The sequence below is a fragment of the Colias croceus genome, chromosome 26 (assembly GCF_905220415.1).
Source record: "Colias croceus chromosome 26, ilColCroc2.1".
Lineage (NCBI taxonomy): Eukaryota > Metazoa > Arthropoda > Insecta > Lepidoptera > Pieridae > Colias > Colias croceus.
This window is the reverse complement of record NC_059562.1, coordinates 6,919,687-6,947,311: the sequence shown is the minus strand read 5'-3', so window position 1 is coordinate 6,947,311 and position 27,625 is coordinate 6,919,687. Positions and strand designations below refer to the sequence as shown.

Sequence of the window (27,625 nt, the reverse complement as noted above, 5' to 3'; positions counted from 1 at the left end):
ACCGCCTTCACATAATCAGAACTATACCAAAATTAAATGGGATTACAAAGGAAGCACGAGCTTTCAATAGAAAAAAATATCATCAAAATTGGTTCACCCAGTCTATAGTTCTGAGGCCGAGGTAACAAACCCAAAAAGCAAACAGTCTAATTGAGACCTCCTCCTTATTTAAGCCGGCTGAAAAGTCAATTAGAAACATCTCATCAAGCATGTCGCTATTCCATTTTTCAAGTTAATATTCCTTTCCATTATTTTCCAAATTTATTTCAGGTCAAAATGCGAGTGAAGGCACGAAAATCATTACCGTTCATGAGATGGTTACCACTACAAGAACCACTAGCTCACAGCAAGCTGTTGTAAGTTATTTACGTATACCATTTATTTTACAATTAAAATTAAATTATGCTGCAAATTATTTGTAGTACTAGCTTACCGACCGCGGCTTCGCCCGCTTTGTCTAAAACCTAATAAATTATATACCTTCCTCTTGAACCGCTCTATCTATTTAAAAAAAACCGCATCAATATCCGTTGCGTAGTTTTAAAGATTTAAGCATACAAAGGGGCATAGGGACATAGTGACAGAGAAAGCGACTTTGTTTTATACTATGTAGTGATAATTATAACAGACACATTAATTTTGAAAAACGTCTAGGGTAATTTTTAAATCGTCTGAATTTCTATTTCATTTGTTAATTTCAACTTTCCGCAAGATATCTGTTTTTTACTATTCCTTAGCTCTCAAAATAACGTTTAACATACAACTAAAGTATACAATGATGCAGTCATCGAATATCAATTATATTTTATACAAATATCATCTTTGAAAGTAACTTGATTATAACCTACTTGAAAATCATACAACTTTTTCTGATAGACGATCACAGTAAATTTTTTGCATATTGTTCGATATCGATCCCAATTACAGTAAATTTTTTGCGTATTGTTTTCTTCTCCACACTTCACTTGAATAATTTATTTAAAACACCATGAAGCATATAGTCACCATTAATTAAAATAATAGAATATAGTACATTTTACATAATACTTCTCTTTCAGAAAGGTGAAATCCTGTCCGAAACACCACAGACTTTCGGCAAGAGGTTGAACCGCATGAACTCTTTCTCGGTGAAAACTGTAGTTTTGTTATCAGGTAACATAAAAATATTATTATTAAATATAGCTATATCATTATTTACGTGCCTGAGTCCAACTCGCACTTTGCTGGTTTTTTTTTTTTAATTGAAAACTAGTGTCTCACGCTTGGTCCTATTTTGAATTTGAAGGCGGTTTAGTTTTTTTTTAAGAAATAATTTTTAACCTTAGTTTGTGCATTAAGGACAGTTTCACAGTTTAGCGTTTTTACCGCTGACAGAAAAAAAATCAACCTTAATTGACTAGGTTTCGCGAAAGCTCTTCCCATTTATAGCATCCTGGTACAATGTTTTGAGTTACCGGGACAGTTTTGTAAACAAGGGGCGTGGCTAGGGCGTGGCTTATGTGAACTATCTCTCTGCTCTTCTCTGCTATCTCATGTTTATCTATGATAAAAATATTTGTATTGTCCGAGTTATACTTGCGAAATATTTAATTTTTATGATATAAATGGAGTAGTATTACTCAGCTGAGTGTGTCTTAATTTAGCTAAGTATTACTTTAATACCTACTAGTTCTCCTTCTGCGGTTTTCACGCGTGATACCTAGTAGCCTTTATCAATACCTAATGTTTATCATTGTTCCAAATTTCATCAGAAATAATTCAGTTGTCTAGCCATCAAGGCGTAACAGACATATAGAAATACTTATTCATTTATTATCATACTCTATCAATCCTAGAAGAGATACGTATTTCACATATCCACTTTTGTTACGTGAAATTATAAAGAAATACCGTCACCATATCAAGCTTCTACAAATAGGTAATAGAACAAGAGAAGCCGCGTGCAAAGCCTCCATTTTAACGAAATTAAATGGCATCTGTGTACATGTACATGCTACGGGAAATGTATTAAAGCCGTCATTGTTTACAATTTCTGGGAAACGAACGAAATAATTTTAAACACATTTCCTAAGTAATCTATTCCGAAATAGGAAACGAAAATGTATATACATAGTTTTAAATGTAAAAATGAATAAGCGAGGAGTGAACGACGAGTAAGACACGAGCCGAGCGAGCGAAGCAAGCTTGAGTCCCAAAAACGACTTAAAGACATCTTTATTGGAAACAACAGAATAAAACTGTGTATTTAAACCGTATGTACAATCTAAGATTTGCATCGGTTTTATTAATTTTAATTATGGAATGGATTTGTTTTGTACACTTCCTGAATAGCTTCGAAATTCCTACATTTAATATATTTCCGGTAACATTAAACATACAATACAATGCGCTGTTGCACACAAGCGCAGGGAGGAGTCGCTATCTCTCCGTAACGTCTGCTCTCCGAATCCGATGTTTTGGTTTAAAACGTGACTCTGACTAAAGGCTTACCATTCACAATTATCTACTTTTGAATGTGTTGGTTATCAGTTTGATGCTCGGCTCGTATACAGGGATTTTTTGGCTATTGAATGATACTATCAGAGGGACGTTTGTTTCATAGAATTAACAAGTTGGTCTTCATTTTTTTAGAAAACTATGTTATTTTCTTCAGATATTGTAGTAGCATAAGCGATGAAATTATGATAGCGTTATTATAATTATATCATAAATAGTCTGAGTTCTTGAAGTGGAATAAGTAAGTTAGTTAAAAAATTTAACATAATATTTAACGATCTATCATCAAATGAGGATTTACAAATTTTAGTTGGTAAGGTTCGATGCTCGGTTCGCGGTATGTACAGTGAATGGTAGGCTTTATGTCTGACATTCACAGTAACATATTACATATATACAACTGCACGCAAGCGCATACAGGACTTACGATCTCCTATAACATCTGCTGTCCCAATCCGATGTTTTGGCTTAAAACGTGACCCGAGAAAGAAAAACCCGCATAGTTCCCGTTCGCGTGGGATTTCCGGGATAAAACCTATCCTATGTCCCGGGGTAAAAAGTAGCATATTATGTCCTTTCTCGGGTATCAAAATATTTCTATACCAAATTTCATGCAAATTGGTTCAGTACTTTAGGCGTAATTGAGTAACAGACCGACAGATAGAGTTACTTTCGCATTTATAATAGTAGTTTAAAAACATAACAAACGTTTTATAGATTTCAATATCAGGTACTTAACTAGCTTAGAGCTCGCAGCTTTTTCCGCGAATTAAAAAGATCTTCCCAAAGCTATGAGGTAGGTATTAGAACTACTAATTGTTATCTACCTAATTGTTTCATTATTCAATTTTTGGTTTCGGTTTTGACTTTGACAATGATTACATGAAAATTTGAAATTCTTTATTTAAAAAAAACTTAATATACAACAGCAAAGATATTATCGCTAGATAGTCTCTACCGCTATGTTAGATTTCAATATACTATACAATATACTATATGTAATTAATATAGCGTTTCGCTCTAGATATTATTCAAATTCAAATTCAAAGTTTCAAATTCAAATCTTCCATAAACAAAATCAACAAGAGCAGCCGCGTGCAAAGCCTCCATACAAACAAAGTTACACTTCATCTTCGTGCATGTAATGCACTCCTAACTATTGACTAATGTTGTATTATAGCATTAAGTATTGTGGTAGAACTTGCGATCTTCCTGTAACTTCCCGGGTGTAATTGAACACAAGCGCCTGTAACTTCTGCTATCCGAATCCGATGTTTTGGTTTAAAACGTGACCCGGGAGTGAGGGAACTTCCCGGATGCTCCCGGATGTAATTGTGACGTACATTATACAACTGTCTACAAGCGCAGTGAAGAATTGCGATCTCCTTATATTTTCTGCTATCCGAATCCGATATTTTGGTTTAAAACGTGACTCCGGGTTGAAGGAACTACCCGGCTGTGCTAGTGACATACATTACATACATAACTGCACACAAGCACAGGAATGTATGGCTATCCTTGTAAAGTCTGCTCTCCTGGTAGAATGTTTTGAGTTAAAAACGTGACTCTATGATGATAAGAGCGGAAGATGTTAACATAAAAAATAATTGTGACATAGTCAAAGTACCAAAATGAAATTGTTGCATAACTAGTTATTTTCGATGCCGGTTTACATTTATTTAAAGATAGATTTCTTAAAAAAAACGTTCTTTAAAATTATAAAATTTATTCCTAATTTACAAAATACAACACAAAGTAAACTTTAAAAAACCTGTATTCACGGGAAGTAACTTGTAGGTTTTAATTCCTCTGCTAATGTCGATAATTTGCAGCAGGGACGGCTGTATTTTTTGATTGTGTTGGCTTAGAAGTTTAATTTTCTTACAGCCTTTGAGTAAGAGTATAGCCACGTAGAGCTAAGTATTTGATATAAATTTCAGTTTGTATATATATTACGCGTAAGAAAGGGTCTGGACAGACAGATAGACATAGGGACAACAAAGTGGTCCGATAAGGATTTCGTTTTATTTAATTCTAAAAATGAATGTGTTCGTTTAATTATTATTAGGTCGGATGCAAAAAGTGAAGTCCCGTGTCCCCTAGTGGGGTATGGGGCAGATGCATTATGCATACATCTGTGTCACTGATCGATTTTCTATAGGTGGTTTCCTGACAGCCATCTTTGTCTTGAAAGACCGAAACATTCTGTTACATTTCCACCGGGAATCGAACCCAGGACCACTCGGTTCTTAAACGTTCTACGCTCCACATAAATTAAGTTGATTTCATATGTGTGCGTGTAAACACAAAATGTGTACAAGTACAATGACTGATTCTGTGTAAAATAAATAAATAAACTGTACGCAAGCGCAGACAGGACTTGTGATCTCCTGTAACATCTGCTGTCCGAATCCGATGTTTTGGTTTAAAACGTTAGCCTGGAACTGGCGAAGAACATAAATATATAATAAAAATCTTAATAATTAAATAGTGTGTTAATTGTTGATAAGGACATAATGAAATACATGGAATTAATATAGTAAAAAAACATACTTTAATTAAGATTAAGTCATGAAATTATTGCATTAAAAAATGTTATAATACCGCGGTTTCCTGACGGCTTCAGTCGCGTTAAAACCAATATCTTTTCTTAACAAAAAGTAGCCAATGTCAATTTTCAATGTGTCTATCGTTTGTCCAAATTTCATCAGAATTAGTTCAGTTATTAAGACATTAAAGCGTAACAGACAAACAGGATATCTTTTGCATTTATAATCCTAGAAGATTCGTAATTCACATATCCAAGCATCACACGTGAATTTACAAAAATAACCGTCACTATATGAATACTATTAAAAAAAATCAACAAAAGAAACCGGGTGCAAAGCCTCCACATATATGAAGTTACATTGTATATATTGTGTACAATGTACAATATACACAGATACATCTAGTATACACATCTATAATTATGTACGTCTGAGGCGTAGCATGGATGGGGGTCGCTGGGAGCCCCGCCCAGGGCATATTATGGAAAACGCAGAAATACGTGTTAATAGATATTTGATGAATTAAGTTAATTATTTTCAACTAGCTTTCCACCCGCGGCTTCACCCGCTTGGTCTAAAACTTAACAAATTATGTCCTAAAACCTTCCTCGAGAACCACTATCTATTTAAAAAACTTCATTAAAATATGTTGCGTAATTTTAAAGATAGAGCACACAGACTCACAGACGGCAAAAATCGACTTGTAGTGAAAATTAACTTACTGGAAATTTCTGATGTATGATCTGATATTGAAAAATTAAAATGTAATATTGACATGATTATAAAAGAGCTACGAAGTTTCTTGTCAGTTCTTCTCCGTAGAAACTGCTTTCCGAATCGATTGTAAATGCTATGTTATGACGATTCAAAAGTGCTGCTAGAAGAAGTCTAATTGAATAAAAAAACGATATCATCTTATAACTTATATCAATGACGTATTTAATACTTTCATACATAGATATATTATCTAAAAAAACAAGGGGCAGTTTTCCAGGGCCTCTGGTGACCCACGGTGCTGACAGCTCGCGCTACGTCACTGGTCTACGTGTATACATATGTATGTATACGTGTATACAAAACTGCACACAAGTGCAGGGAGAAATGACGACCTCCTGCAGCATCTGCTCTCCGAATCCGATGTTTTGGTTTAAAACGTGACTCGGGACGTAGCGAAAAACGTAATAGAATTGAATTGTTGCCGTTTTCAGTTTATATTAATGTCGAATTACATTTAAAGAATAACACACTCTATCAAAACTTCTTATTATTAACACCTAATTTAATATTACGTTAAACATTAAAAAGTAATCGTAATGGATAGACTGACAAATTTACTTCCACATTCATGTAGGGAGAGATTCATATTTAACGTATCTAACTTAAATAAATTACCGTCACCATATCAAATTCAAATTCAATTATTTAAAAAAAAAACACTAAAGATAAAAAAAATAACAGGTAAAATACAAGTTTAAGATTTATAATGCTAAATGAAGAAAATTCCCCAAGAAAATTCCTCCTGGAACCTTCTAGAACTCCTGCTGTCCGAATTCGATGTTTTGGTTTAAAACGTGACCCAGGAACGGCCCTATATAAAATTAATAACATTATGTTTGATGTTTCCTTTCAATGCTTAAAAGTTAAAAGTAAATAATTGTACATGGAATTATTGTATTAAAAATTGTTTAATATCGCGGTTAGGATCGCGTGCGAACCATTATTTTATTTTGACAAAAATTTACCGATGACACTATATTATATCTATCTCGTTGTGTCTATTTTTATTCAAATTTCATCAGAATTAATTCAGTGGTTTAGCCATTTAAGTGTAACAGACAGACAGAGTTATTTTCAAATGTATTATCCTAGGAGAGATTCGTATTCCACGTATCTAAAATATCGTAAAATCAACAAGGACGACTTCTATTGAATTTGTGCAAATAATATATTATTTATTATTCATTCCTTCGGTCATTCATTCATCTTCAATAAACAAAATCATCGAGAGAAGCCGCGTGCAAAGCCTACATATAAATGAACATCATTGCATCTGTGTGCGTGTAAGCAAATCTGCACACAAGCACACACAGGATTCGCGATCTCCTGTAACATCTGCTCTCCGAATTGTATGTTTTGGTTTAAAACGTGACCTGGGAACTGCACTGCAATTAAAATATGTATTTTGTTTCCTTTAATTTTTAACAAATGAAGAATCGATATTTGTTTTATTATTCGATCGGATGTAAGTAGATAAATATAGTTAAAAAAAACTCATGAAATTACTATAATAAAAAAAAATATAATAATGCGGCTAGACACTTAAACATTATTGTATTAGAATTTTGGAATAAGAATTAATTCAGTGGTTTAGCCATTAATGTATGACAGATAAAGTTACTTTCACGTATTTCTATAATCCCAGAAGAGATTCGTATTCCACGCATCGATGTATCGTAAAATTACAAAAAAAATTATCACCCCGTACGTCTTCTTCCGTATGTGTGCAAATAAAGTGTTATCATCATCTTATGTTATCGTTTTTTCAACAAGTCATTCATTCATCATTCTTTCAATGAATAAAATCGACAAGAGAAGCCAGGCGGCAAAGCCTCCATTTCCGAACTTACATATAGGAGGTTACACTGCATCTGTGTGCATGTACTCCGCGTGTATATGTCGCAGTTATCTGGTTGAATCTGCTATTTGATTGAATGACTAGGTCTTTCATTTAACAAGCGTCACTCAACGTCCAACCGTCCGTTAGCGGATTGTAAATCCCTTTAAACAGAGTGCATATAGCGCTCGGCATATTTTTATTGCCTAGCACGTTCATTGAATGAAGACGCTCATGTGATCTGACGGAGCCCCGCGAAATGAGGTTCCTATTTCTGTGTAATTAAACATTAAACAATTTGACGAGTTGTCCTTTAGTCATTCAATTAAATATTGTCATTCAGTGCACGCGCTAGTAATTCAATCAAATAGCAGATTCAACCGGATGACTGCAACATATACACATCAGCTGTACGCAAGCGCAGACAGGACTTGCGATCTCCTGTAACCTCTGCTCTCCGAATCCGATGTTTTGATTTGAAACGTGACCCTGGAACTGTGAGCTCTTGTGAGATACGGGATAAAAAACTGACAATATTAATTAGGATGTCCAGCGATAAAATAAAAATAAAATACACAATGTGGCACTTACTGATTTCCTCATAAAATGTTTCTGAAAAAAATTACATCAGCTTATACCGAATAAGTAAAAAATGCATAAACAATGAAAAGAAAAAATTATTAATTAAATGTATATAGAATTAATTTATAGTACTAAGTGTTTATAAAATATAATAATTTATCTATTTACAATCTTTATTCTGTGATATCTTATTTTCCAGTTGGATTGTAATATACTTACTTAAGGACGTATTTACAAATTGACGCGCATCAATTTTAGGTATTGAGTCTTACTACTACACGTGCACGGCTCACACACACATCGAAATGCGCGAAGCGGCGAAATTATGAGTAAACTGACACGACTTGATAATTGAGCTTATTTTTATTGCTATGTTTTTTTTAACTTTACTTTGATTTGTAAAGTTTGTAACGTTGAATGGTCACAAAAGTAGATACCATTTATCTAACTTCATTGGACAGTGATTGTTTGGTAAACAAGTACTTGCCAAAGTGTACTTCGAAGACTGGTACTGGAACTCATAGACGAGTGGAGCTAGGTGTGCCGAGTTTGGGCTCGTTTTGTTCAAAAAATTATACTGCGTCCGTATAACAGGTATACCTGTTATCTATGGACGCAGTATAATTTTTTTTTAATTGTACCGATTTCGTACAAAATCGATATCTCAGGATCCTTAGGATCACAAAACAGGAAACTGTTACCAAAATTTAAAAAAGTCAACGCCATTTTGATTTTTTTTGTTATTGTACCGATTTCGTTCCAAATCGATATCTGAGGATCTCTAGGATCGCAAAACAGGAAACTGTTACAAAAATTTGAAAAAGTCAACGCCATTTTGAAATTTTCTGTAATTGTACCGATTTCGTTCAAAATCGATATCTGAGGCTCCCTGGGATCGCAAAACAGGAAACTGGTACCAAAATTTTAAAAAGTCAGCGCCATTTTGAAATTCTTTGTTATTGTACCGATTTCGTTCAAAATCGATATCTGAGGATCCTTAGGATCCCAAAACAGGAAACTGTTACCAAAATTGAAAAAAAGTCAACGCCATTTTGAAATTTTCTGTTATTGTACCGATTTCGTTCAAAATCGATATCTGAGGCTCCCTGGGATCGCAAAACAGGAAACTGTTACAAAAATTTGAAAAAGTCAACGCCATTTTGAAATTTTCTGTTATTGTACCGATTTCGTTCAAAATCGATATCTGAGGCTCCCTGGGATCGCAAAACAGGAAACTGGTACCAAAATTTTAAAAAGTCAGCACCATTTTGAAATTCTTTGTTATTGTACCGATTTCGTTCAAAATCGATATCTGAGGATCCTTAGGATCCCAAAACAGGAAACTGTTACCAAAATTGAAAAAAAGTCAACGCCATTTTGAAATTTTCTGTTATTGTACCGATTTCGTTCAAAATCGATATCTGAGGCTCCCTGGGATCGCAAAACAGGAAACTGTTACAAAAATTTGAAAAAGTCAACGCCATTTTGAAATTTTCTGTTATTGTACCGATTTCGTTCAAAATCGATATCTGAGGCTCCCTGGGATCGCAAAACAGGAAACTGGTACCAAAATTTTAAAAAGTCAGCGCCATTTTGAAATTCTTTGTTATTGTACCGATTTCGTTCAAAATCGATATCTGAGGATCCTTAGGATCACAAAACAGGAAACTGTTACCAAAATTGAAAAAAAGTCAACGCCATTTTGAAATTTTCTGTTATCGTACCGATTTCGTTCAAAATCGATATCTGAGGCTCCCTGGGATCGCAAAACAGGAAACTGGTACCAAAATTTTAAAAAGTCAGCACCATTTTGAAATTCTTTGTTATTGTACCGATTTCGTTCAAAATCGATATCTGAGGATCCTTAGGATCACAAAACAGGAAACTGTTACCTAAATTGAAAAAAAGACAACGTCATTTTGAAATTTTCTGTTATTGTACCGATTTCGTTCAAAATCGATATCTGAGACTCCCTGGGATCACAAAACAGGAAAATGGTACCGAAATTTAAAAAATTCGGCGCCATTTTGAAATTCTTTGTTAATTGACAGATTTCGTTCAAAATCGATACCTGAGGATCCTTCTTCCTTACCAGCTGAATTTATTAAATTTTGGTACCAGTTTCCTATTTTGCGATCGTAGATCCTCAGATATCGATTTTGAAGGAAATCGGTACAACAAAGAATTTCAAAATGGCGCTGATTTTTTAAAATTTTGGTACCAGTTTCCGGTTTTGTGATCCTAGAGATCTTTAGATATCGATTTTGAACGAAATCAGTACAATAACAAAAATTTCAAAATGGTGTTGAATTTTTTTATTTTAGTAACAGTTTTCTGTTTTGTGATCCTAAGGATCCTCAGATATCGATTTTGAACGATATCGGTACAATAACAAAAAAATCAAAATGGCGTTGACTTTTTTAAATTTCGGTACCATTTTCCTGTTTTGTGATCCTAAGGAGCCTCAGATATCGATTTTGAACGAAATCGGTACAATAACAGAAATTTTCAAAATGGCGTTGACTTTTTTTCAATTTTGGTAACAGTTTCCTGTTTTGTGATCCTAAGGATCCTCAGATATCGATTTTGAACGAAATCGGTACAATAACAAAGAATTTCAAAATGGCGCTGACTTTTTAAAATTTTGGTACCAGTTTCCTGTTTTGCGATCCCAGGGAGCCTCAGATATCGATTTTGAACGAAATCGGTACTATAACAGAAAATTTCAAAATGGCGTTGACTTTTTTTCAATTTTGGTAACAGTTTCCTGTTTTGTGATCCTAAGGATCCTCAGATATCGATTTTGAACGAAATCGGTACAATAACAAAGAATTTCAAAATGGCGCTGACTTTTTAAAATTTTGGTACCAGTTTCCTGTTTTGCGATCCCAGGGAGCCTCAGATATCGATTTTGAACGAAATCGGTACAATTACAGAAAATTTCAAAATGGCGTTGACTTTTTCAAATTTTTGTAACAGTTTCCTGTTTTGCGATCCTAGAGATCCTCAGATATCGATTTGGAACGAAATCGGTACAATAACAAAGAATTTCAAAATGGCGCTGACTTTTTAAAGTTTTGGTACCAGTTTCCTGTTTTGCGATCCCAGGGAGCCTCAGATATCGATTTTGAACGAAATCGGTACTATAACAGAAAATTTCAAAATGGCGTTGACTTTTTTCAATTTTGGTAACAGTTTCCTGTTTTGTGATCCTAAGGATCCTCAGATATCGATTTTGAACGAAATCGGTACAATAACAAAGAATTTCAAAATGGCGCTGACTTTTTAAAATTTTGGTACCAGTTTCCTGTTTTGCGATCCCAGGGAGCTTCAGATATCGATTTTGAACGAAATCGGTACAATAACAGAAAATTTCCAAATGGCGTTGACTTTTTCAAATTTTTGTAACAGTTTCCTGTTTTGTGATCCTAAGGATCCTCAGATATCGATTTTGAACGAAATCGGTCAATTAACAAAGAATTTCAAAATGGCGCCGAATTTGGGTTAAATTTAAAAATGATGCAGGCGAAGCTGCCGGCAAACCTGTAGTATTTTTATAAGTCGACACTATAATATTATTACATTAATTAATAAAACATATTTTGTAAATGCACCTGCAGGTCACTCCATCAAGTCCGGGGGTAAGGTCTCAACATAACTAACAAAATGAGCCCAAACTCGGCACACCTAGCTCTAACCATCTTTTAGTTCCAGTAGCAGTCTTCGAAGTACACCTGCAGGTCACTCCATCAAGTCCGGAGGTAAGGTCTCAACATAACTAACAAAACGAGCCCAAACTCGGCACACCTAGCTCTACTCGTCTATTAGTTCCAGTAGCAGTCTTCGAAGTTCGAAGTACACATGCAGGTCACTCCATCAAGTCAGAAACTAAATATGAAATTTATAATCCCATAAGTATGAAAAACTATAATTAATAAAATCTTTCCTTGGTGTGCCTTGGTTGTCGGTGCAGAATGCGTCAATGATCAAGTTTATTAGGTCAAATATTTTGTATACGTACAGCGATCTTTTCGTAAACGAGGAGCTGCTTACAAGCGTCACAGTGTCTACTCACAACGGCGTCCGAGCGCCGACTAAATTACTAAAATATTTCATTACAAATTTTTGTGCAATAAATCAAGATAGTGACAAATAAAATAACCCTTATTTCAATGCAATAAGTATCACGCGTTACAGCTAAATATGTGAAAAAATAAGATTTGATTTTAATTTTTTTCTCAGCCTATTTGTAACATTTTGATTTAGTGATTTAGTACCTTTTTGAGATAGACATGTCTACTTACTTAAAATATTTTTTAATAAATTAATTTGTTTTATTAAATACAAGAAAAATGTTCGTTTATTCAGCACGATATTGTCAATTTTGTGTGAAGAGGCAACGGAAATTATTTTTTTCAATATTATAAACCAAAATTTTCGACTTAAAAATTAGTACCATTTAAAGATTAAGGAGTAATCTATTTATGGTAATTATTAGTTAAATTTGGTTTTGTACTATTTCGCCGCAAAATGCACCGAAAAACTGCTTATTTTAGTCAGATTCGTAAACGCGTCCTTAAAAAGATACTATTATTTTCGCAGATCCTTGCAAAGAAAATATTGACGATGTTCACCGCATTGCATCTAACATGGAGAGCGAACTACCAACACTGGTTAAAGGTAATTCCATTTATTTATTTATTTAGCCCTTATTATTCCATGACATTTCAACACAAATTACAATAAAGTACACTTAAGAAGATAATTTTAATATTAATAATGTTATTCGGATAAATGTCCTGGCCCCTTTCGGGTATAGGCCTCCTCCAAAAGGTAAATCCATACTAATATTATAAATGCGAAAGTAACTTTGTCTGTGTGTTACTTAATCACGCCTAAACTACTGAACCAATTTTCATGAAATTTGGTATAGAGATATATTGATACCCGAGAAAGGACATAGGCTACTTTTTATCCCGGGAAAATGACGCAATCCCGGAAATCCTACGGAAACGGGAACTATCCGGGTTTATCTTTGACTGCGCGGGTGAAACCGCGGGCGGAAACCTAGTATGAAATAATACATCCATAATATACATGTTTACGATTAAATCACGCATCAACTATAATAATTATTCCTTCAATTAAGTTTTTCGCCCGCAGCTTTGCCCACGTAGTCAAAAAAAGCGCATACCTAGTTCCCGTTCCCGTGAGATTTTCGGGATATAAACAATCCTACGGGTTAATCTAAGTTACTCTCTATGTGTTTCATGAAAATCTGTTGAGCAGTTTTTGCGTGAAGGAGCAACAAACAAACACACAAAATTTCGCATTTTTAGCTTTAGTAGAATAATCGCCAACCCAAATATAACTATCTATGTATAAAATTAAAGAATAGAAAAAATAAACATACGTAATATAAGAAAATTATCTTAATTATAACATTGCAGGTGTAAGAGAAACAGCTAAGAATCTTGATCCTGTTAAATCTAAGAAACTTCTGGATGAATTAGATGAATTATGTGACTATATCAATAACTTCTCCAATTTAGTCAACGATCCAGATTGCGTAAGTATCTGTGAAAAATCTAGAGTACCTAAGTATAATAATTTTATCGAACTACAAAAATTGTAAGTAATTCACTTGCAAACTATTGACAATACAATTACTAAACATAAATATGTAGAAACATTTATTTTGTCAAAGCTTAAAATAAATAACTAAAAAACCAATACAATATTGAGATGTTTTTTTTCTATTTTTACTTCTTCAAATTTACGAAATATTATTCCTATCTGTGCACTACATACGCAAGGCAAAAAGCAAGTAACAAATAAAGAATAATAAAAAAGACGTGTGGCACTCGGGGACTGCCGCGGTAAAGCTATTGCATGCTATGCCTTCAAGCCACACCTCCATCCGTCGGAGTGGGGAGCGTGAGGTTTTTTCGTTACGGAATTTCTCGATTCGGTCTTAGCTATTAGCTATAAAATAATAGCTTAAAAACTAAAAAATGATTAAAAAAACTTCTGACACGTGTGTGTCGAGCACACATGCCAGAAGTGAAACTTATTTATGTCTCTTTCTCACTGGCGATCCATCCGCTAGCTCCTCCATCTTTTAAAAGCCAAAATCGTCGTCTTACTCTATGACGTAACGGTTCCTATGACGCGATTTTGAAATTTTTCTCTCAACGCGCCTAAAAAAATTCACTTCAATAAAAAAGAAGTTTATCTATCCCTTCTATTACGCTCTACATAAACTAACTAAGTTTTAAAACACCTACAGGATTCGCCCGAAAAACTATCAGCAGCGAAGGACTATGCTATGAAAATTGCAGATATTTCCGCTCAAATGTATTTGGCTTTAGATCCCAAGACCAAAGGCAGGGCGCAATTGATCAAGGTAATCAAATTACCACAGTGTTCAAATTGATAAAAAATATAATTATAGCCACAACTTATTTTAATAGAAAATTAATTATACAAAATAATGATATTTTCGGCAATTTTTACATGAAACTATTGCATATTCGTTCAACATAAATTTAATAATATCCGAAGAAAAAAATATTATTATACACTTATACTAAGGGGTATGAAAAATAGATGTTCGATTCGAGACTTAACCGACATGCACACAAAATTTCATGATAATCGGTCAAGCAGTTTCGTAGGAATTTAATTTCTAACACCGCTACTACACGACCTTTTTATATATTTAATTTTACCTTTAATTTTATTATATAAATATCACTCTTCCCAAACACAATAGAACAATTTTCATGTTTACAAACATTATTATAATTTATCCAAACATGGCAATTAAAAAGCCATTTTATTTTAGGTAATAATAACAACTTGTTAAATGTTATGACATTATATAAAAACATGATTAGAGGAAATTGTTTGTTTACATAACAGTTAATACACACCTAGTTAATAATTCTTAGTATTTTTATAGTAAGTAGGTATTGCGTAAAGATTATCGATTATAATAAAAACGGCTGAACAGATTTAAATGATTTTTGCATTGTTGGATTTGTCTCCACTTGGATTATTGACGATACGAATTGTCAAAAAAATATAAAAAGTGACCAATAAGAAATGCTAGTCCCATCAAAATCGATTCAGCCGTTTAAGAGATCAGCCGGAATGTACCCTGTATACATACGATGCATTTATTTGTTTTAACATACACTCCAACTTTAATCATTGGTATATAATATTTTATAGTAATTCTTCTAGCTAATATAAAATTAAATTATTTTTATCGCAGAGTTCCCGCAACAGCTTCATAGCAGACGAGAAGACAGAAGCCCACCTTCGTCGATTGTCCTTCAGGACAGCTGCTGAGGTCGCACACGAGGCAATCGATAGGGCTTACACTGAATTGGATACGGTATATATAGTGGCTCTTGATATTTCTTATTTGTCATCCCTACTTCGCTACTTAATATTATTATAAATGCGAAAGTAACTCTGTCTGTCTGTCTGTTACGCTTTCCCGCTTAAACCTCTCAACCGATTTTGATGAAATTTGGCACAGACAATTTTTAGACCCTGAGAAAGAACATAGGCTACCTTTTATTGCGAAATACGTACCACGGACGAAGCCGGGGCGGACCGCTAGTATTCTATATCAACCGAAAGTAATTTCATAAACTTAATAAACAATAACATTTATACATACACTAGCTGTGCTCCGCGGTTTCACCCGCATTGCTCCGCTCCTGTTGGCCTTAGCGTGATGATATATAGCTTATATCCTTCCTCGATAAATGGGCTATCTAATACCGAAAGAATTTATCAAATTGGACCAGTAGTTCCTGAGATTAGCGCGTTCAAACAAACTCTTCAGCTTTATAATATTAGTATAGAATATAATATATATATTTTGAATGTTATTTTTTATATATTATTTACTTTACAGCAACACACAGGACCTGCACCAGATGCAGCAGTTGTTGAATGTCTGGAGAAGGCCCTCCTTAATAAAATTGGTAAACTTAATGCAGCGGTAGCATTGCTACTAAATGCTCATTCAGGTAACGTTGTAATATATAGTTAAATTTACATAGAAATAAAAAAACAAAATCTTAATTGATTTTTATTTTATTTCAGATCCTGATAATGTTGATTATTCTACAGCTGTAACTTGTATGACTACTATTAAAGAGTACATTCCTGAGATAATACAAGGTTTGCCATACACTTAAGTAAACGATAAATTGTATTTTTACGTATTCTAAATTCCAATGCTTCTAACTTGTAATTGCTTGTCATTTCATTTCATACTCTAAAAAAAATTGTTCGTATTTAGGCCTAAAGTGATAATATGATAGTATTAAATATAATAAAAATCCCCAAAACATTTGCCTTATTTTACTGTTTACTGTAAAAAGTATCCTTATTAATATTTAAATAAAAATTACAGATGTAAAAGCATTAAATAGTGGAGAAAATGATGCTGCAAGGTTAGCTCTAACAGACGAGATCAAAAAGCTTCTGGATAGAACTGCAGCATTGTGCCGACTTACTGGAACAGATGATAACCAGGTAACTGCAAAATTAAATACATACATTTCATAATACATTTTATGAAATTTATATATTAAAGAACATTTTAAATGAAAGTATTTAGTAGGATCGGGATACTACTTAACGATTTATTAGAAAGTTAAGATGATGAAAACAGTGTCAAATTTATTTTCAAAACTAACAAAGGTAACATGATAGTAATATAAACCTACTGTTATTTTAGAAAATGCAAGATGCAAGTAAAGCATATGGTGAAGTAGCAAGGAAGCTTATTTTCACATTCAATCGTGGAGAGAAGAGAAGAGATGCTATTGATAAGGAAAATGAGGTAAGTAATGTATTTTTATCTAGCAAGCTTGGTCTTCTTTTTTTAGTCAAGAACACTTGAGTACAGTCACCTCTATAAATAATAAATAAACAAATAAAATACTTCTGTAAGAAACTTAAGTAATGAAAAATAATTATAATCGATCAACATGCCAATATTCACATTTTCACTCAACTCGGTATTATAGAAAAGAAGCAATATGGTACGATTTCAACTTGTGATTTGCACATTATAGTTACTAAAAAGATAAGCCTAGATTGCTAAAGTCAATCCAAAAACTGGAACATGTCATTCAATTCATACATTTCATCGCCAGATAGTAGATCTAGCCAAAAACGTTGGTGAGAAAGCATCAAACCTACTGATGGACGTGAACGAGCTAAATGGTCTTGCCTCTGAAGACCCTCGAACTCAAGAAGTGGATACTGCTGGTGTCAAATGCTCTGATGCAGCAAAGGAACTTGTTATTTGTGCTGAGGTTTGTTCCTCTAGTATATAGATTAGATATTATGATCTCTTTTCATGACATGACACAAATGATATAGTTAAATAGCAACAGGCAAGGCAAGGCATTATCAATACTCTGTGCTATTCAAACTGTTTTGTTGTACATTCTAACTTTATCAGATCTAAGCCTTTTAAGCCTTTTCATTGTAAATACAATACAATAGTCATAACATGCAGCAAATAAAAATGAGTTTAAGGTTATATTTAAACAACGTATTTCCACTACAGTTGACAGCACCATCAATTCACGAGCCACACTGCCAAAGCGCTCTCACAGCGGCATGCGAAAACCTCTCATCATCAGCACAGCACTTGACAAACACCTACAAGCCCATAATAGATGATCCTGGAAGACATTACTATGGAAAGAAGTTGCATAACCGAGCTCTAGAGTTGATGAAGGCGTTGGAGAGGCTGCAAGATGCATATTCTAACATAGGTTATTTTTATAGAATTTTAATTATTTCTATTCGATTTAAATAAGCATAGTGCAAATGATAAGTCATCTTTATACGCGTAATCTTCACTTGAAATTACCCTGAACTATATTAAAGATCGTAATTATAAAAAATCTCCTCAATTATGTTCTGAATTATTTGCAGATAATAATGGAAGAATTGATGAAAATGATCCAGATAGTCAAAATAATCAGAAGCTCAAGTTTATAGCATCTTTGTCGGGTGTTAAGAAAGCGTTACAAGATGCAGAGCAGCAGTTGGAAAATAATAATACTAACGACGTACGTAGAATATTAATTAAGAAACATATAAGTTTCATACAATAAAATGGTGTGATATTATAATTGATTTATCAAATGAAATTGAAGAGAGTAATTTAAGTTATATTATTTATTTATTCCAAGGGTCCTAAATCTGAAGCAGATGTCCAACGAATTCGTAGATCACTGGCACAGAAAATGGCGCAACTTAATGCTGCTATAGCATCTCTGTCGAAGGCGGTGTCTGGTATAAATATGTTTTTATTTATTAATGTAAATATATTTGAACGTTCAAATGCAAATGTAACTACATTGTTTTATTTTTGCGAGGTGAAGATTTAGCTTTGTGATTTTAGTATTAAGTAAATCACATGGACTTGCCCATCTTACACCGAAAATAATTTTCGAATGTTGAATTTACGAAAATAATATCTTCTTTTTCTGTACTAAATTATAATTTTCAGATAATCCAGATTATAAAACAACTGAAGCGGCTATGAGTACACTATCCCAACTTACTCCAGAAATATTGCGAGGTAATAAATCAATCATTTTTTAACTGGTCTGTTAATTCTGAAATGGTTAAATTTGCCTAGTTTAAACATGACAGGATTTATTTTATCTTTCCAGTTTTCTTACTTTTTTCAAAATACAGGCAAAGTTCTGACGTTATAATTTAAATATTTATTTTTCTAGATGCGAAAATGTTAGAAGCTCACATGAACGATGGAACTCAGCAAGAGATGTTGCAAAATCTAAGAGCAATGTTGGAAGCAACCAAAAATATTTGTGCTAGCGCAGAAAATAATAATAACCAGGTATAAATCATGTACTTGTTGTTTGATGTCCTTTATTCTTACTATTTCATCTTGAAAAGTATACTGTAATTGTACTTTTTATTACTTTTTTCATACAGGATCTCAACGAAGCAACAATGGACTTTGCTAAGTCATCTGGAAAACTATATTATATTTTTAATCCTCGAACTGATTCGAGATTAGAAAATGAGGTAATTATGCTCAATTTTATGATTAATACTATAAATTTATAAAGAATAGAAAAAATTCGATCACGAGGCGGGACTCGAACCCGCATCCTTCGCGCCATTCCGGGGCGGATGCCTCACCAACTCAGCCACTCGTGACCCGCCCGAGCGATCGAATTTATTCTATTCTTTCAGTTTTATGTGTCTGAAGGGACACACCGCGCGCCATCTATTGAGATGATTAACAACCATTTAAACCAATATGAAGCACTTTTCAGTGAATACAATATTGTAACGATGGAACATGACCTTTTTTGTTGAATTTATTTTTTGGTTTTTATGGCATTCAAATGCTTTATAAATATAAATGTATAAAGAATAGAAAAAATTCGATCACGAGCCGGGACTCGAACCCGCATCCTTCGCGCCATTCCGGGGCGGATGCCTCACCAACTCAGCCACTCGTGACCCGCCCGAGCGATCGAATTTTTTCTATTCTTTATAAATTTATATTTATAAAGCATTTGAATGCCATAAAAACCAAAAAATAAATGATTAATACTAGTAAAATATTATTTCCTTTTTCTTTCATTGCGCAATCATTGTTGGTAAACATACAATTTATAATTTAATAATGAAGACACTTTTTCATTATTTTATTTAACAGATAATAGATCTAGCCAAAGACGTTGGTGAGAAAGCATCATACCTGCTGATGGATGTGAATGAGCTGAACGGCACCATCGCTGGCGACCCTCGGAGTGATGAACTGGATGCTGCTGGTGTCAAGTGCTCTGATGCTGCTAGCGGACTTGTTTCTTGTGCTGAGGTATGTATCCAATGGGCTAACGATGTCTTTGGAAAATTTACGATTGCTCAAATAATCATAAAATTTGTTAAAAGAAAATCCAAATTACAGTATACGCTATGTAAAAAGTGTTCACATCAAACTAATAACCCATCACCTCCTTATATATTGTTTTGTATTTATGTATACTTATAACTATGCTTTCAAAAGGTATAAATTCAATTTAACTAACATCACAGTTAAACTAAAAAACCGTTTCAACTGGCTCATGATTATAAATTCTCACCATCATCCTACAGTTAGTAGCGCCAACCATACGTGAAGCACGCTGTCAAAACGCGCTGATATCAGCGTGTGAAAACCTTGCATCATCAGCTCAGCAACTGGCGCAAAGTTACAAACCCATCGTCGATGAACCTGGACGACAGGATTATAGAAATAAACTACACGACAGATTAAAGGATCTTACCAAAGCTTTGGAAAGGTTGCAGGAGGCGTATAGCAATTTATATGGTGGGTATTTTCATAAAAAGACATTTTAAAAATCATATGATTATACTTCCTTACCTTGATGATATTATTATTTCGCTCTGGCTCGAATGACATACGTTCACTGAAAATAACGATAATGAAAAATGCTACGAAGTATATAATTCAACAATTATAACTCATCTTTCAGAAAACAATGAAAATAACTATGATGATGCAAGTAATGATAATGAACGTGATAAGCTGAAGTTTATTGCAAGTATATCAGGTGCTAAAAAGGCTTTGCAGGATGCTGAACAGCATTTGCAAGATGGCAATCGTGATACACTTGCTAAAGATGTATGTATAAGTAATGTTAAATTTGATACTTAAGAAGTTAAAATTTAAGATATATATACTACAATTATAAACAATGCTAAAATATTGATTTTGAAATAAAACATGTTAAAGAAATAGAGGTAATAAATCTGCCTCAAAGGATTACAAGTTTATGAATATAATATCTTATGAATTGAAAAATAGCGAAAATTTTGTAAGCTACTTGTCTTAATGTAGTTTAAATTTTATACAATTAATAATGTTTTCTTTTAGAATATTAAAACAGAAGCAGATGCTCAACGACTTCGCAAGTCGTTGGCGGACAAAATAGCTCGACTTAATGCAGCTATTGCATCATTATCTACAGCTGTGTCTGGTATGAATGTAGTTTTGTTTAACATAATATTCATAGTGCTAATAAACAGTTACTCAATAAATGCTTGACCATTTACATTGTTTACTTCACGTAGAAGAGAATTTCGAAACGAAACTTAAAAGTTTAACTTTCGAAAAATTTGATGTTGTTTATTTATTTCTTTTCAAACTATATTTCGGACTAAACCTAGACACATATTGTTTTACAATTACAATATTCTTTGCTGTTATTAGCTTCACACAATGTAACAGGTTATAATGGACATTTTTATTAAAATTTTCAGAAAATCCAGATTATAAAACAACTGAAGCCGCTATTAGTGCACTAACTCAACTCACTCCGGAAATAATGAGAGGTAAAAAGTTTTTACTCTATATGTACGTATTTTATGTATTGGTTGTCGTATTATTGTAAAAATTTCTTAAAACGATTACCTAAAGTGTGTACTGATGCTTCTGTGAGATGTAAGGCCATTGTTCAACATTTTCTCACACAACATTAGTTCACTGTAGCAGTAAAACAAGTTTGACATAACATTTACAATTTTTTCAGATGCAAGAATGTTGGAAAGTCACTTAGGTGATGGAACTCAACAAGAAATGTTGCAAAATCTTAAAGATATGCTGGAAGCTACCAAAAACGTTTGCGCTAGTGCAGAAAATAACGATAGCCAGGTATGTTAACCCGTCAATTCCCAGTGTCACCTGTAGGTGACAGTAGTTTAATATTTTTTTTCTACCACATGACAATTTATTTTTGAATTCTACCATGTTTTTATCAAAGCTTATTAGTTGAAATATCCATGTTTTTTTCTGGCATAGCTAATTATATGCTATATATCAAATTTGTTTAGTTGTTTCGCGCATATTTGAGGTAGTCAGAGTTTGTGTGATTCCTTGAAGTGTAAAGTGATATAAAAATGTCCCGACAGTAAGTATTGTTTTTTTTCTTATTACATATAGTAAATGAATGTTTTATCTATAATATAAATATATTTTATGATAAAAATAACTATTAGCATCTTCACTACAGCGCTGAAAATATGCCGTGTCACCTGGAGGTGACACTGGGCATTATAATAACTTTATTATTCCGAATTCATTGTAAGTAATAAAAAGACTGTTGTTTATATTTTGTCTTATTGCTATGTGGTGATATTGTTTTAGAACTTGTTTACGTATGACAGGTTGACGTTAGATGAGATTGCCTAGGAGTTGCACGCCGGAGAAGACCCAGGCGATATTATTTTACTTCCTCCTGATGATGGTGTGGTGACTGACGAAGATAGTGGAGATGAAAATGACACTAGTATTTTTCATTTTTCAAGTCGCATGCTTTGAACACAAGTAGAATGTCAAAATAACCCTTCTGTTTTTGGAGAAAATTGTGTACATGACGAAGAAGAAGTCTAAAACCCGAAGAAAAAAGACCTTACAAAACTTCTGATGAAATTATTGCCGCCATGTGGCATGACAACAGCATCGTCACCATTGTATCCAACTAACACGGATTGGATCATATCATAAAAGTAGATCGCATTGGATTTGTGGATAAAAAACGTGTTTTGGTATAAAAGCAGCTTGCCAAAATGCATGGCTGATCAATGGGATGATGAGACTAACTGGACCTACTAATATTTCCAGCGGAATGTGGCAACCGTAATTCTGCCTATATATTCTCAGTACAAATGAGAGTGCCCACAGATGTGAGGAGTGTTGGAACTGCGGACGACCACTCGGCAGTTGATGGCTCACAGCGTAGATGCAGGTACTGTCACCAACGCACTAGAAAAATGTGCGCCAAGTGCAATATCGGTTTACTCCTAAAGTGTTGGTACATGTTCCACAATAAATAAGTAATGTATTTTTTTTCTACTTGTTCATAAATAAATATTATCATAATAATTTATATTTTATTCCCAACAAAAAAAAAAACCTCGTTAGTCCTTTAGAGTCCTAAGTTAAAACAATGCCCAGTGTCACCTGTAGGTGACACCCTCATAAAAAAAAAATGGGGGGTAGTATTTTTTTTTGTTTTCTGTTTTTGTCTTCGCTAGATGTATTTAAACTATTTTAGTAAAAGAGAAATGCAAAATTGCTATTAACTTAGACATGGGAATTGAAGAGTTAATAACAGTTATTACAGGATCAAAAAACCTTACCTATTTATGTGATTTAATATTTTGAACAAAATAATTTTAATAAAAAAAAATATTCCACCTAGGAACTCAACGAGGCTACAATGGAATTTGCCAAGTCATCTGGTAAACTGAATTATGTCTTCAACCCTCGTCGTGATACAACAAAAGAAAATGAGGTAATTCAATTCCTTTCAATATTACAGGTCTCAAAATTATTTTAAAATTCAATGACTTGACGACATAACTTAGCATAATGCACTTAATTTCTATGTACTCTGTTATTTAGATTATTTTAAAGAGTACATACAGTCGAAAATTTGAAACTCGAAAATGCCTCACCATTAAAATTCAAATTACGGTTATCAGGTCTTAGATCTAGCTAAAGACGTTGGTGAGAAAGCATCATTCCTGTTGATGGATGTGAATGATCTGAACGGTACCATCGCTGGTGACCCTCGGAGTGATGAACTGGATGCTGCTGGTGTCAAATGTTCTGATGCTGCAAGTGCATTGGTTACTTCTGCTGAGGTTTGTGTAGGAGGTTCTATACCGCCGCAACCTAGAACTATTTCGAATGAAATGTCTTAATTATTAACATGTTCAAAATTAGTTGATTTTTTAAATACTCATTGGTAACAATTCGTTTTATATTATAATTGACACTTAATTGGTATCTTATCGATATCAAGATTTTAACTGTTCGGGTAAAGTTGTATCATATTTTTATCTCACAAAGCTAACAATCTATTGCCTACATACAATATTAATAATTTGGATATTATCTCCTTATAATTATTCCCCTTAATACCTATGTTAATTACTTCTTAACAATTAACACTGAAACAATCATCCCATAGTTAATTGCTCCAACGATACGCGACGTACGCTGCCAAAAGGCGCTCACAGCAGCAAGTCAAAACCTTGCATCGTCAGCTCATCAACTGGCACGCCACTACAAACCAATAGTAGACGAACCGGGTCGCCAAGATTATAGAAATAAACTAAATGATAAATTCATGGATCTTCTCAAGTCCTTGGAAAAATTAGAAGAAGCATACCGCAACTTATATGGTAAGTAATTATATTATAAAAATATTTCAATAACCAGAATGCGTATTAATTTTTATTTTATAGGTTGAAAAAAATATTCACGAGGTTTATAATAAATATTGAAGTTAAAATATTGATTAATTTTCAGATGACAATGATGCAATTAATGGTAATGAAGCTGACATGACAAAAGCACAAAAACAAAAGCTTACTGCATCTCTATCGGGTGCTAAAAAAGCATTGCAGGATGCTGAGAAACAACTACAGGATGTCAATCGTGATAATTTTGTTAAAGATGTACGTATAAATGATATTAAGTTTGATACAGTAGAAGATTAATATATGCCATTTGAAATAGACAAATAAAAAAGGATTAAGGAATAAGACTAATATAAATAATCTCTTTCAGAATACAAACACGGAAGCCGATGTTCAACGACTTCGAAATTCATTGTCTCAGAAAATAGCACAACTGAATGCTGCAATTGCTTCCTTATCTCGTGCTGTATCTGGTAAAATATTAAATTTTAAAATCTTTTTCGATACGGAATTGCCATTCTAATTAAAATAAAACTTAATCTTGTTCAACAATAAATAAGGCACGACAATCCACATCTAATACGACGTCTAATAATCGTTTTAAATTTTCAGGACACCCAGACTATCAAACAACGGAATCAGCTATTAGTACATTATCTCAAATAACCCCGGAGATAATTCGAGGTACTGATCTATACTATATTTTAATATTATAAAGCTGAAGAGTTTGTTTGTTTATACGCGCTTATCTCAGGAACAACTGGTCCGATTCGAAAAATTCTTTCGTTGTATTAGATAGCCCATTCATCGAGGAAGGCTTATAGGCTATTATCACGCTAAGACTAATAGGAGCAAAGCCACGCGGGTGAAACCGCGGAGCGCAGCTAGTAAAAACCAAAAGTTCTTTTCAAAATTTTATGCAGGATTTTATTTTGTGCAATTTATATTTCTTGTACACTATATAATAAATTCTCTTGAATGTTTAACTTCTCTTCCTACTCAGTATCGCTATAAAAACTAAATTATCAAAATATACAAAGTTCTGATAACATTACAGATGCAAGAATTTTGGAATCCTATATGAGTGATGGAACGCAACAAGAAATGCTGGAAAACCTTAAAGCCATGGTAGAAGCCACCAAAAATATTTGTGCTAGTGCAGAAAATAATAATAACAAGGTAAAACAAGATAAATATTAAAATGCTATAGTAAAACTTTACAATTTATTATTAAGAGGTCTGTAAAACCAGCAGAGCGAAATGACATTCTTTTTTTCAAATTTCGCGCATTTCACCTTGATAGATTTACGTTCTTTAATAATAGGTTGTTTAATTATATTTAAAATAAAAGAGTCTGAAAAACAAGTCCACTAAGTAAATTGTTTTTAATTTTTTTTATTCAGGATTTAAATGAAGCTACGATGGAATTTGCAAAATCTTCTGGGAAACTATATTATGTGTTCAATCCTCGTGCCAATTCAAGGAAACAAAATGAGGTAATTATTATTAATGTCGATCAACATTTAGATGATAGCACAGTACTAGTGACTTTGTTATTTTTAATCAATTACATCAAGTACAAATAAATACATATTACAAAAAGCAAACACAGAATTAAAATACACAAACACCATTGCAAAGTTGTACTACACAATAATATTATAATAGGTAAAACATAATATTTAAACGCGAAAAATGATCGAAAATAAATTATAATCGTAGAACAAAAAATAAACACATTGGGGAATTAAAGACTTCACAATTTTCTCAACAGATAACAAAATTGGCCAAGGATGTAGGAGACAAGACAACAGTTCTTCTGCAGGAAGCTAATCAACTTAGCAAAGTAGTGCCTAATGATGAACAAGCTAAGAGAATAGACGATGCAGGTGTGAAATGTGCTGATGCTGCAAAAAAACTAATTGCCAGCGCAGAGGTAACTTGTTTAAATAAAATGATTGGAAATCAATTACAGGTTTCTGTGCAAAAAAACAATATTTTGAATCTATTCAACTAAATAAAATTGAATAAGACATATAGGACATTGATTTTCAAATCAAGAAAGATCAATACCTATTCATTTTTGTTACATAAAATCTACAATATTTCGAGTTTTGACTGCATTCATGTTTTCTTTTCACTCTATTAATTCCTTTTCTCCTTCTTTTACTTCAATTTAAGTGACAGAATGTTAATCTTTAGTATTAAGGCTACCAGTAAAGGATAAACTATTCAGGCTGAACTTTAATGTTGCAAATTATTTTAATTATCAGATAACCGCACCTACAATTCATGAAGCACGTTGTCAAGATACTCTAACAACAGCATGTGAAAAGGTAGCGTCGACGGTACAAGATCTGGCCATCGCTTACAAGCCTGTGGTAGACCATCCCAGTCGCCAACAATTTGGGAAGAGATTGGTTGTTAAGAGTATGGACCTCATTCAGGCTTTGGATAAGTTGAAGGATGCTTACTCACATGGTAAATTTTATTCCAACACTAGCTGCTCCACGCGGTTTCAACCCCGTGGCTCCACTCCTGTTGTCCGTAGCGTGATTAAATATAGCCTATAACCTTCCTCAATAAATGGGCTATCTAACACCGAAAGAATTTTTCAAATCGGTCCAGTAGTTCCCGAGATTAGTGCGTTCAAACAAACAAACTCTTCAGCTTTATAATATTAGTACCTATAGATATTAGGTTGCTATTTTCACGTTTTCAATAATTGAAACATTTTGTGGTAAATGGTAAAACTATGATATGACGATTCAATAGTGCTTCTAGAAGGAGTATAATCGAATAAGTTAAACTTTGAGGTTATCTTTCTATTTTGTTCTATACAGATAAATTTGAAGGCGACAGTCAAATACCAGATGAGAAACATGAACAAAAACTACAATTCAAAGACAATTTGTCCTCCGCTAAAAGAGCTTTATTGGAAGCAGAACAACAGTTGCAAAGTAACGCCCACTTTGGAAATGAAACAAGAAACAAAGTATGTTCTTCAACTATATTTTTATTGTATTTCTGCTTACACGGTATTGCTCACCATCACGTGATAAAGTATTTAAATTCTAGCCTATTT

General features: G+C 33.4%; 1 protein-coding gene across 1 annotated transcript in view; it reads left to right on the top strand.

Moving 5' to 3' along the window:
• The window catches only part of LOC123703391 (talin-1-like), a 64,175-nt gene that overhangs the window by 12,879 nt on the left and 23,671 nt on the right, over positions 1-27,625 (top strand). Inside the window, exons 12-38 of the mRNA XM_045651319.1 lie at positions 271-356; positions 1,059-1,152; positions 12,844-12,921; positions 13,692-13,810; positions 14,531-14,647; positions 15,521-15,643; positions 16,175-16,289; positions 16,366-16,443; positions 16,679-16,800; positions 17,006-17,110; positions 17,427-17,588; positions 17,846-18,056; positions 18,220-18,356; positions 18,480-18,582; positions 18,800-18,871; positions 19,032-19,153; positions 19,252-19,344; positions 19,988-20,149; positions 20,428-20,641; positions 20,808-20,956; positions 21,209-21,311; positions 21,595-21,666; positions 25,598-25,719; positions 25,944-26,036; positions 26,315-26,476; positions 26,814-27,021; positions 27,384-27,535. Of these exons, the coding sequence (XP_045507275.1) occupies positions 271-356; positions 1,059-1,152; positions 12,844-12,921; positions 13,692-13,810; positions 14,531-14,647; positions 15,521-15,643; positions 16,175-16,289; positions 16,366-16,443; positions 16,679-16,800; positions 17,006-17,110; positions 17,427-17,588; positions 17,846-18,056; positions 18,220-18,356; positions 18,480-18,582; positions 18,800-18,871; positions 19,032-19,153; positions 19,252-19,344; positions 19,988-20,149; positions 20,428-20,641; positions 20,808-20,956; positions 21,209-21,311; positions 21,595-21,666; positions 25,598-25,719; positions 25,944-26,036; positions 26,315-26,476; positions 26,814-27,021; positions 27,384-27,535 (3,374 nt within the window). The remainder of the gene's footprint in view (positions 1-270; positions 357-1,058; positions 1,153-12,843; positions 12,922-13,691; positions 13,811-14,530; positions 14,648-15,520; positions 15,644-16,174; positions 16,290-16,365; positions 16,444-16,678; positions 16,801-17,005; positions 17,111-17,426; positions 17,589-17,845; positions 18,057-18,219; positions 18,357-18,479; positions 18,583-18,799; positions 18,872-19,031; positions 19,154-19,251; positions 19,345-19,987; positions 20,150-20,427; positions 20,642-20,807; positions 20,957-21,208; positions 21,312-21,594; positions 21,667-25,597; positions 25,720-25,943; positions 26,037-26,314; positions 26,477-26,813; positions 27,022-27,383; positions 27,536-27,625) is intronic.